Source organism: Taudactylus pleione, unplaced genomic scaffold (genome assembly GCF_031769625.1).
Source record: "Taudactylus pleione unplaced genomic scaffold, aTauple2 ptg000185l, whole genome shotgun sequence".
NCBI classification, from domain to species: domain Eukaryota; kingdom Metazoa; phylum Chordata; class Amphibia; order Anura; family Myobatrachidae; genus Taudactylus; species Taudactylus pleione.
In genome coordinates this window covers 2,861,146-2,873,805 of record NW_028284587.1, presented here as the reverse complement: position 1 = coordinate 2,873,805, position 12,660 = coordinate 2,861,146, and the positions used below count along the sequence as shown (strand labels likewise).

Genomic DNA, 12,660 nt, shown 5'->3' with positions numbered 1-12,660 from the left:
ATAGGACACTACACCACCAGCATGACCTGACCACTGTACATGATCATTATACACATCTATTACACTGTATACAGACTTAGGACACTACACCCCCAAAATGTCCTGCCCAATGTACATGATCATAATACACATCTATTACACTGTATACAGGCACAGGACACTACACCCCCAACATGACCTGACCACTGTACATGATCATAATAAACATCTATTACACTGTATACAGACATAGGACACTACACCTCCAACATGACTTGACCACTGTACATGATCATAATACACAACTATTACACACTATACAGACATAGGACGCTACACCCCCAACATGACCTAACCACTGGATATAATCAAAATACATTTCTATTTCACTGTATACAGACATAGGACACTACACCCCCAACATGACCTGACCACTGTACATGATCATAATACACATCTATTACACTGTATACAGACATAGGTTACTACACCCCCAACATGACCTGACCACTTGCAAGGACAGTAATACACATCTATTACACCAAATACAGACATAGGATACTACACCCCCAACATGACCTGACCACTTGCCATGACCATAATACAATTCTATTACACTCTATACAGACCTACTGCAGTAACCTACTGTCACAAGCCGCCATGCTGCCAATGCTATGTGGGGTGAATGACGGACAAGCGTTCGCTGAAGTCTCCTCCTTCCTCCTGTTAGGATCTGTGGTAACAGCATATTGTTTGCAGTTCCAGTCTTAGTTGCTGCTGAGGCTCTGCACTAATTACTGCCTGTCTGTGTGCACTATCAGGTGCACACTGATTGATTCTCCTGTCTCTGCACAGCCCAGCTGCTCACTAGTCTCTCATTAGGGAGGCTGGCTTTGGTTGGGCCCTGTTTCTGTTAAATTCCAGCCAGCCCTTCACTCCATGCCGGTGATAGAGTTTCGTGTTTCCGGTTTGTGTCTCCTGTACACCAGTAGAGTTCCAGTGTTCCAATCTCTCCATTGTTCCAGTTGTTATACATTTCTCCTGCCGTTGTGTTCCATCCAGGCGGCATGATCTGCATTCCACCTGCTGTGTGCTGCACGAGTCATCTCTGTGTGTGTCATCCTAGCGGTACAGAGTGCATCCCTGAGCGCATGTTAGCATCCTTCGGCTTGTGTCAACCAGGCGACATTAGCCGCACTTTAGCGTCCTCAGAGCGCTATACTGCACATCCTCACCAGTGTCAACCCGGCGACATTGGCCGCACTCCAGCGTCCTCAGAACGTTATTTAGTGAACCAACGCCAGTGTCAACACAGTGACATTGGCCGCAGTTTAGCGTCCCAAGGGCGCAATCCAGCATTGTTACATCAGTGTCAACCCGGAGACATTGGCCACACTCCAGTGTCCTTGTTGCGCAATTCAGCGTGCCTGCGCTAGTGTCAACCCGGCAACACGTTACCGCCTTGTACTCACCTGGTCAGAGACTTAGCAGGTCTCCAAGCTGCCTCCACAGCCCAAAGGCTGCATTTCACCTCCGGCCCTCAGGCTGCAACTAGCCAGGGCCGACCAGCCCTCAGGGCTGCTTCCAAAGCCCAAAGGCTGCTTCCACAGCCCAAAGGCTGCATCTCACCTCTGGCCGCAACTAGCCAAGGTCAACCAGTCTTCAAGGCTGCTGTACGGCCCATCACCTCCGGCCCTCAGGCCGCAACTAGCCAAGGTCAACCAGTCCTCAAGGCTGCTGCACGGCCCATCACCTCCGGTCCTCAGGCCGCAACTAGCCAAGGTCAACCAGTCCTCAAGGCTGCTGTACGGCCCATCACCTCCGGCCCTCAGGCCGCAACTAACCAAGGTTAATCAGTCTACAAGGCTGCTGCACGGCCCAAAGACCGCCTCATCTTCACGGGCCTGCAGGCCCATCTGCCAAGACATCTTCCAGCTGTCAAAGCTGAAGCACGGCCGCATCCAGCCAAGAATTATCCGCCCTCAAGGCGGTAGTCAGACTACACCTTTAAAGTCACCCCCGTGGCATAACACCTACACTCCCATGACCTGAAAACTTTAGTAGTGCGTTTTTTTCGTCCATACTCTGTAAAAGTGTTTATTGTTTTCACTACTAAAACTTTTTCACTTATTTCTTCCTGGTCAAAACCAGATTAAACTTAAAAAATGTCATCAGTAATATGATGTAGGTTAGAGTGTACTAGTCTAAACCACCTCAGTGAATGGCAGAACTATCAGCAATACCTCTGATAGCTGTCTGCACTCACTTCATGTGCACACTAGCAGAGGAGGCTCTTTAGTCAGTAGGGGACCCATAGACTTGGAGAAGTGCATAACGGAGGAGACTCTAGGCCTGATTCAGACACGCGCACAGCGCTCGCAAGCGGGTCGATGCCCCCCCACTGCACATGAGCCGCCTCCAGCGTGCGCATGCGTGAACCCCGGCGAGCGTCGGCAGCTCAGTCGCTCCGGGGCTCACTACAAGACGGGGCGAATGTCGATGTTGATTGACAGCTCACCCCGTTTTGTAGGCGGGGAGGGGGGGGGTGGCTGCACAAACGCAGGCGTTACCTTAGGAACGCCTGCCGTTTGAGGGCGGCCCTACTGACATCACTCATGATGTCAGTAGTGGACTTCCTGCTCTCTTAGAGCAGGAAGTCCACTCGGGCTTGCGGGAGCCGAGACCCGCCCGCAGGGTCTCGACGCAAGCCCGATAATCGCGACCATCGCCAGACCGCCCGACACTAGATGTGGGCGGTCACCTACAGCTTTGCGAGCGGCCTGGAGGCCGATACAAATTAAAAAAAAAAATGTCCTGATTCAGAGCAAGCGCCTCTAAATGAAGGCCCTCTGTCTGCATGAATATGAGAAAGATCGACCTTATTTTATACATTTAGCAGAGTAAAACTTTAAAAGCCAGCACTAGGTTTAGGGGTTACAGATGCGTCAGGTGTATGTCTGCTGCATCACTGTGTGAGCCCTGATTGCTGAGCCATGACGAGCAGTAGCTTTGCTTAGAGGACACTACCCTGTACTATAATCACATCATAAACTGCATTATTATGTTTAGGTTACACCCACGCGCCTCTGTGTGCTTATCTATTCAGCCCAGGAAGGAATGATCCTCATTTTAAAACTTTTTTTTATTTTTTTGTGAATAGTAAATGGCATTGCTGACGGTGGAGTGAAAAACCTTTATGAGCAAGAGGGGTTAAAAAACAAAATGTGAGCAAGTTGGACTAAGTTATCAGGAAAGGAGACTGGGGGGGTCATTCAGACCCACTCGCAAGCGGCAGTACGCTCGCAAGTGGGTCGATGTTCCCCACTGCGCATGCTCACGACGGAGGGAGCTCCGTCGTGCGCATGCACGAGACCCGGACTGCGACAGCCCAGCTGTCGCTCCGGGTCTCGCACCAAAGGGGGCGTGCTGTCGATGTTGATTGACAGCATGCCCCCTTTGGTGGGCGTGCCTGCCAGACGGAGGCGTTCCCATGGGAACGCCTACCGTTTGAAGCCGGCCCCACTGACATCACTAGTGATATCAGTGGGAGTGATTTTGGCTCTGATAGAGCCAAAATCACTCCAGGGCTTGTGGCAGGGAGACCCTACCGCAGGGTCTCCATCGCAAGTCCGATGGTCGCGGTGGTCAAGACCATCGCGACCATCTTTTTGGATGCTCGTATATGCTGTGGGTGGTGACCCACAGCTATACGAGCGTCCAGGAGGACGCTCCATTTTAATGGAGGAGGGCCCTGATTCAGAGCGAGCGCTCTGGTCAGAGCGTCCGGCTCTGAATCAGGCCCTGGGTCACTAGTCCATAATAAATACCTTATTGTACAGAAAACTGTGCACCAAACATTACACATGGAGCAATCAATGCAGTACCAAACATTCATCCGCCATCTCCCTACCCATTATACCAACAGGGCCCAGTGTGTACCAGCGGGATGGGTACAGGACGACGGCCGTCAAAATTCCAACAACGGCATCACGACAGGGTTAGGATACCGACACCTGTCGGTAGATATCCTAACTCTCCCCCTCTCCATACCCCTACCTCCCTTGTGCCTAAACCTAACCTCCCTCTCCCTGCACCCTATACCTAACCCACCCCCTTAGTGCCTAACCCTCCCCCTTGTGCCTAACCGTAACCTCTAAACCCTCCTATCAACCCCGCTACTTACCTCCGGGATGCTGGTGCCGGGATTATGACAGGTGTCGGGTTTCTGCTGCCGGTATTCTAAGCGCCGACATCCCCTGCGTTGGAATACTGAACGTATCCCTTACCAGCAGTGCCCACTGCTTTTACCCAGAATCCACCAACAGTACCCACGGCTAATATACAGTATGCTGCAGCAGTGCCTCATGCTGTAGATCAGGGGTGGGGAACCTTTTTTCTGCCGAGGGCCATTTTGATATATATAACATTATTTGCGGGCCTGGTCTAGGCCATGCCCCCTCCATGTGATGTCACATGGGGGCGTGGCCACATTCGCCAGTGATTACAGCAATGCCCGGAGCATCCTGAGGATGCTCCGGGGAGCTGTAACGGCAGCGGTGTGACAGTCTGAAGCATCCTAAGGATGCTCCAGGTCGGCACTGCTGCATAGATTCTGGCTGCAGGGTGTCACACAAGGGTCCCAGCAATGTTGCCCCCCGTTCATTTATTTAGCCGCAGTGGTGATTGGTATTTGCCAACCTCTGCTTTAATATAATGTTGTATTCTGCTGTACAAATAACACAGGGTATACAAGGATTTTAGAATTCACCTTGGTTACAGCCACATTAGAGGTTTGAGGGGAGAGTTACAGAGCAGTAAAAGTCTGCGTCATTCCCTGGGACTGTGGGCCTGATTCAGAGCCGGACGCTATTTGCGCTCGCTCGTCCAGAAAAAGGGTCCGGCTATTTAAATTGAGCGCTCGCTCTTTGCGATCTGTTGACGCCTCTGTGTCTGAGCGAGCGAATGAAACATGCCCTCGCTATTTTGTAAAGACGCCCCCTGGCCGCTCGCATCATATGTCATCTCCGCTATTGGGTTAATCGAGTACATCGAAAGGCGTCTGAACTGCTCGCAGTGCTTGTTCAGGTTAAAAGACAACCAAGTGACGTGGTCGATGACGCTGCTTTGTTAATTATGCACTCCCATTAAACGCCCGTTTTGACCGTTTGGCACGCCTGCGTTCGGATCTCCACTCCCCGTTTTCAAGCACCTTCCCCTGTTACCACCCACAAATGCCTCATCCTGTCACTCAAATTAGCAGGCACTCGCAATTTTGCGAACACACGTTTTCCGACTGCACTGACTGGTTGGCGCATGCGCATTATGAACCATACGCATGCGCAGATGTGCGAACATCGCTCGGAGCGAACGAGCGGCTGCTTACGAGCGGCTCTGAATCAGGCCCTGTGTTACTAAAGTAATTTTGATGTTTATTCCCCTATATTCAACACTACGAACCTTCTGTGGGGACAAATAAATAAATAAAAGAGAATAAGTAATCAGTACAGTACTAAGCACAATACAGGCCGGTACTGTATTTCACTATGGGGTCTATGTACTAAGTATTGGAAATAAAGTACAACCAATCAGCTCCTGTCGTTTTTCAAACACAGCCTGTAAAGTGACAGGTAGGAGCCAATTGGTTGGTACTTTATCTCTCTCCAGGGCTTCGTTCATAGACCCCTATCACTGGTATGGTTGGTGCAATACAGACACATGAATTTCCAGTGACATATTATACTGCATGTGAAGTTACTTCCTTTCCCAGAAGGGACTGATGTAGGATGCTACAGCCCCCCATTCCCTCCCCGCTTCCTTCACAACATTTCACAGATACGATTAGATGTGGCACTGTACACAGTTCTGCACTTACCGTGGATGCTGAGGGTGGCAGCCGGTACGTGGCAGAGCCGTTGGCGGAGCAACTTGTGTAATAAGTCATCTCTGTATCACCTGTGTTCAAACAAATCCCATGAGAACCAACCAGAGATAGAGAACCAGACACAGAGGCCAATATAAACATCCTTTATAAACAAGGTATCCTAACCCCCTCACCCACCCGCCACCACATGCACCCCTTAGTGCCCTCACTTCCACAGATCCCAGAACGCACCTCCCCGTGTTGTCAGGCAGATAGTGACAGTGGTGCGGAGATACTGAATCCCCCTTCTGCATAAAGGAAATGCATATTAAACCTGAGGATGTTTCCTTCCTTCCTCCTGTCAGACTCCTTCCCTGCTCCCAGTAATACTGACAGGAGAACACAGAGAGACCATCCTGACAGCAATCTGAAGCCTGGGGGTACACTTACTAAAGGTCGATTTTAATCGATTAAAATTTGATCTAAATTGAACATCATCGATGTTGTGTTTCAGGGGCTAAATGACGACATTTACTAACAGATGATTTTTTTTTATACTGATTTTGCAGTTTTATTAAATGTGTGATTTAACCCCTGAAACTGGATACACTTTACCTTGGTTTCTGTATACCCACAGAACTGTGCATAGAACATTAGGGGTTAAGATTCAGTATCTCACACTGACCCCAGGGTCAATAATCCCCAATGCAGGACCCTACGGGTGAGAACCCATCATAGCTAATTATATTTAACATTGTCCAAGTGTCTGACTGATCCATACACCACGGAATAATGCTAACAATATATATATTATATATATATATATATATATATATATATATATACATGCACATTCCTTACATAATCAATGGGATACACATAATTGATTAGCTACTGAAAGGACAGCTGATGTTTGAATGATCCCTTCCCGGGTGGATCATCTGTGAAGAGTGGAACTAAACATGGAAACAAAACTATACACACTGAGATATATTGTAGAGGGATGTAAGCTATACAAGTCCTGTCTTTTCTGTGCACCCCTAGTGATTGACTCTGATCAGTAAACTGTTCTTACAGACTGATAGAACAGATTTATTTCCACCCTTTACCTTTTAAGCCATATAAAAATAAGCATAATTTTCTTAGCAGTATGTACAGGATCCAGTTAAAGAGACATTGGACCTCATTCAGAGTCGGTCGAAGCGGCCGCACGGTCGTACGCCACCGATGTTCGCTATACTGCGCATGCGTAAAGTTTGCAATGCGCGTGCGCAAACTAGCCGCTACGATCAGAAATTTCTCTCTCCTTGAACACAGCCAGGTCGGTAGTTGGAGTGACAGATTGAGGCGTTTGTGGGTGGTAACAGGGGAAGGTGCTTGAAAACGGGGGAGTGGAGATCCGAACGCAGGCGTGCCTCATCATGCGAACAGCGTTTTATGGAAGTGCATACGGATTATGGGAGTGCATAATTAACAAAGTAGCGTCATGACACATGTGACATGGGAGGTTTTTACACTGACATGATCGTAGAGCTTAAGAGAGGGTATGGTCAACCTTAAGCTCTACGACCAGTTCCGATGGTTCCCAATGGTCTCGATTAATCCTTATATGCCCGGAGATGACGTGCAAAGCGTACGAGAAGGGGGCGTATTTTTTAGTCTTCTGACCGCTTCCTCCCCTTGGTCGGCCAACTACCGATCCGAACTTAGGGATGCAACTTGCGAGGGAATAATTTCAATATCCGGCCCCTTTTCCCGTACGACCGTGCGGCCGCTTCGACCGACTCTGAATGAGGTCCATTATCTCCATGACATCTCCTTGGCTCTCAGTTGTAAATAGATAAATAGGAAGCATGCCTTAACTGTCTATATCCAAGGAAATATAGCTTAATTTATCAAAGCGCAAAAAACACTTATTTCTTCTAGCGATGGGGCTTTCTTGACATTTTGCGCTACAAATACAAGTGCTTCACCACTAAAATGATACCTTCCAACCGTTCTGCTATCTGGCGGGACAGTCCCAATTTCTGAGGACTGTCATATGGTCAAGACATTTGTCCTGATTAGCGGGGGGGGGGGGGGGGATTCTGTGAAGCCAGGTGTCCGCAGTGTGTGGCATAAAATTAATTTTATTTTTTAAAGCACACAAGGGGTGCACCTATCTGTGCTTATTAGAGGGACAGTTTGTCTAGTATGTGCACAAAATCATTCTTCCCTGGGTCACATTGGGAGTAAACTCCTTTATTTGTTGTGCTCTCAATTATGTGTAATAGGGATATATGGATTTTTTTATTTGTTCTTATTTTGAACTTTTTTTTTGTATATTACTCTTACATATGTAGCAATTTTTTTTATTTTTTATTTTTACAATAGGGCTATTGACAGTAACCATATAACTTGCACAAAGTTTAGAATAAAAGGAACAAAACACTTGTAACATATCCAAAGAATTAGCAGACAATAAGTTATTGTGCAATTTAATAAGTTGGGTCAAATCACCACTATTATAGGCCATGATACAAATAGATGAAAGTGTTGCAATGAAATTATAATTGACACCAGGTTTTGGAAAGGGAAGTAAAGAAAACATCTTGATATGGCTCCTATTTATAAATAAATAGAGGTGGACGGCCCTGAATATTTTTTCAGATGTGTCTAACAAAGGACTTGTGCACTTTATTTATAAACAGCAGTCCGTTGTGATTAGTCGCTGACAGCAGTAAGCTGGAAGCTTGTTAGGGTGGTTATAATGGATTTGAAAATATTGTTTAGAGCAGCTCGAAGTCCTGCCCTTGAGAAAGTCATTTCACTCCTATTTCTAAACAAATCTGCTCCATTTCTTCAGCTCAGTAAATCGTTTATTTTGCATTTCCAACAATGAACGTTTAATCAAAACATTCCGCTCTTCTTAGAACTGGCTGCTTTTCCCATCGCAGCTTATGCTAATATCACAGCCCATATAGTAACTTGGTAATTATATTATTCAAAAACTATTCCGCCAACTTATTAGCTAGAATTAGCTGCTGGTGCGTTCTGATTGCAGCCATTCTGTAATGGTCCCAGCAGGGTCGTGGTCCTTCTACTCTATTTCATATACTCAGTGTCGGACTGGAGCATGTAGGCCTACCGGGGGAATGCAATGGTAGGGGCCCATGCTTTGGGGTGTGGTCAGTTGCTACAGGGGATGAGGCCAGCCCCCACAGAGGTTTGGTCAGACATTAGAGACCATGTAACTGACCCTCTAATAGAGTAACAATGTTTTATTCAAGTGCACAGTCTGGAACCTGACATTAGAGCAAGTGGTAGGGCCCACCGGGGATTTCCCCTGTACCCCTGTGGGCCAGTCCAACCCTGCATATACTTAGTAATGTTTGAGCTAGAAATGAGCAATTCGGTATTTAAGAAAACCAAACACACCTGAACTTGGGGGTACAGAGTCAAAGCGAGGCATGCCTCATTTCCCCCAGCAGAATTCGGGCCTCACAACAAGGCAAAATGTCATAATCCCGGAATTGTCGGATCTTGCGCGATTTGGTCTGGTGACACCTGGTGCGCACTTTGACTATCCCTGCGAGTCCTTATCCGAAAAGGAGGTGTGGTCTAAAATAAAAGGGCGTAGCCTCACTTGGGATCCCAATAACATCACTCCCTGGGGAAGCCCAGCATCACCGAAGGTGCTGGGCTTCCCCCGGAGCCTGGGCTGTCAGCACTGTCGGCTCCTCTTCTATGACAGGAGCCGGATGCTGCAGGAGAATGTCTCACTGCAGCACCCGGCTCCTGTCACTGAGGAGGAGCCGGCATTTTGGTGTCATCCCCTCTGAGGGTGACACCCTGGTGCAGCTTCGCCTTTGCGGTCGGACTGAAAGCACTGCACAGATCAGGGGCAAGTTAGAAGTCGGTTGGTTTGTTGCTGACCACCTAACGCACATCCCCTTATGACCATTCTTCCTATCTTTGCATGGTTACACTTGCACCAGGAGAATGCACCATGTCACAAAGCACACATCAGCTCAAGCCAGTTCTATTAACATGACAATGACTTCAGTGTACTCTAACAGCTGCCACAGTCACCTGACCTAGAATAGAGCACCGTTGGGATATGTTTAAAAGGCAGATAGCAGCTAACAAGTCCGCATAAAAGTGATGCTATCATGCCACCATAACCTGGGTGACCTACAAAGATCTAGGGGCACATTTATCAAAGATCATTTGAGGTAAATTCCCCGAAAACACCTGTTTTCGGGTTTTACCTCAAATACTTAGTATCCCCCGAATGTATGAAGGAGGGACTGTAGCAGGTATCTCCGATACTGTATCGCCGATACCTGCTGAGATCCCTCCATTGCCGCCGGCAGCCGCCTCCCCCATAGGTTTCTATGGGGATGCGATGCTGCCAAATGTATCAATATCGGGAATGCTTCGCATTCCAGATATTGACCCCAGCAGCTAACGCCATCTGCAGATAGCGTTAGCCGCTGTGTACTATGGGCACTTACCGCATTTGAGCCGGCGGAGGGATCTTCCAGATCCCTCCGCCGGCAATGGGCGCCGCTCATGTGCAGTCCGCGGGACTGCGCATGCGCAGCATCCCGGAATGCGTTCCGGCCACATCGCAGGGATGATTCTTCAAAACAGAGAATCCAGTATTAGCAATGGTCAGAATGAATCAGCTGGAACCATGGAAATCTCCCACTTTGGCCCGTATTCAATTAGGTTCGCACCCGCAATACTTTTTTCGCCTGACGGACTTTTCGCCTACATCGCGGAAACTTATCGTGCGCCTCCACGCGATTCACCCTATTCAATATCAAAAGACGTGAAAACAGAGATGCACAATGTCAGAACAGCCGGAAAGTGGTCTCAGAATTGGGGAAATCAGCCTGGACGCCCCAAAAAGATGCAGAAACTTTGGGGATCAATGTAGTAGTGCCCGATTAGCCCTAATGAAACAGTTTGGGGTACTTAAGTTAATACAATTGCCACTAATTAGCGTCTTTGCACAAGTGGTGAAGAATGGGCCACGGATGCCCAACAACTGATCTTCACGTTTATCTAAACAGGCTCCCAGATCCTTCAAAACTGGAGGCGCTAACAACAGAATGTGCTTTGTGGAAAGTGACCCAGGCACAGGGTGAAGACATCAAGTTTCATGTTTTCTGTATAGAAAATAATATTTTATGGAATGAGGAGAAATGTAACTTATTATTACTATAATGTATTGTAAACTGAGTATTGCCCAGTATGAAACATTTATCAAAAGAGTTACTACTACTAACTTACTGGTCTGTGTTTTAGTTTCTTTCCTGCGCCTTCAATATCTTGATGTTGTACAACTGTGGCAAAGGGGCCCAGTTATTAATTAGACCCAAGACTTATAGGGGTCTATTTACTAAGCAGTGTTAGGAGACAGAGTGAAAAGTGATAAGGTGCCAGCCAATCAGCTCCCAACTGTCATTTTTCAAACAGCCTGTGAGATGACAGTTGGGAGCTGATTGGCTGGCACATTATCACTTTCTTATCACTTTTCACTCTGGGCCTGATTCAGAGCCGCTCAATCTGAATCAGGGCCAGGCTTTTTTTTTTTTTGGAGCGCATAGCTGTAGATGACCACCCACAGCTATAGCGAGCAGCCATGATGATGGTCGCGATGGTCAAGACCATCGCGATCATCGAGCTTACAACGAGACCCTTGTGGTAGGGTCTCATTCATCGCAAGCCCCAGAGAGATTTCGGCTCAACCAGAGCCGGAAGCTCTACACTGACATCACTAGTGATGTCAATGGGGCCTTTCCTAAACGGCAGGCGCTCTCATGGAAACGCCTCCATTTTGCCAGCCACCCCCCGGCCCGCCCACCAAAGGGGACGAGCTGTCACTCAACATCGACAGCTCGTCCCCTTTGGTGCGAGACCTGGAGCGACGGATTGCCCGTCGCTAGCCGGGTCTCGCGCATGCGCACGATGGAGCCGGCTCCGTCGTGCGCATGCGCTGTGGGCCACCATCGACCCGGTTGTGAGCGCTCAGCGCTCGCGACCGGGTCTGAATCAGGCCCTCTGTCTCCTAACACTGCTTAGTAACTAGACCCCATAATCTCTTCTCACATAACAAATGACGTACGGCCAGCATGCACTAAAGCTGCATACACACACAACGATTTTGTTACCAACGATTTTCTGAACGATTTTCTGTCAGATTATCTGTCAGACTTTTTAAAGTGTAATGAACGATTTTTTTGAACTACAAACGATTTTTCCATATTCCCTTAATGAAAATCATTCAGTTGGTCAGTCTGACTGAACTACACACTAGTACAAACGTGAACGCGCATGAATGATAATCGTTCATCGTTTAAACTCAGAAAGTGAATAATTTTTTCAACGATTGAACGTTATCGATAATCGTTCAGAAAATCGTTGTGTGTGTATGCACCTTAAGAATTACATGCAGGGACAGGGGCTCCGATAGATCGCATTACATACACCTTATTTCTGTATGTGAACAGTCAGCTTTGTACATCACAACTTTGGGATGTGCTATATGTGCTTTGTATCAATCATTGCATGAGTGTATCCAGGGTCCTCTAAGGAAACCATTGTAATAGTGATCTGTGCACTGACTGCCCCTGGGCACAGCCTAAGTATTCTGTCTTCCCCACCTTTTCCTGCCACACTCACAAAGGTCTGCGAGTGCCACCACTGCCCCAAGCCTCCAGTGCAAAGGAAAATAAACTCATATTAAGCCTTTCTTTTGTGCCTCTCTCCTCAGACAGCCAGACCCCCTGAATGCTCGGAAGCCCCGTCTGTATAAAAATAGAATCGTTTAG

General features: G+C 47.8%; 1 protein-coding gene across 3 annotated transcripts in view; it reads right to left on the bottom strand.

Annotated features, from left to right (window-relative positions):
• Positions 1-12,660, bottom strand: part of ETS1 (ETS proto-oncogene 1, transcription factor) — a 474,993-nt gene that overhangs the window by 199,177 nt on the left and 263,156 nt on the right. For 2 of the 3 annotated variants that reach the window (XM_088476264.1, XM_088476265.1), the window contains one exon: positions 5,852-5,931. The exons of the other annotated variant lie outside the window; for it this stretch is intronic. In XM_088476264.1, coding sequence (XP_088332390.1) covers positions 5,852-5,920 — 69 coding nt within the window. In that variant the 5' untranslated portion in view covers positions 5,921-5,931. The remainder of the gene's footprint in view (positions 1-5,851; positions 5,932-12,660) is intronic. 3 annotated transcript variants of the gene reach the window in all.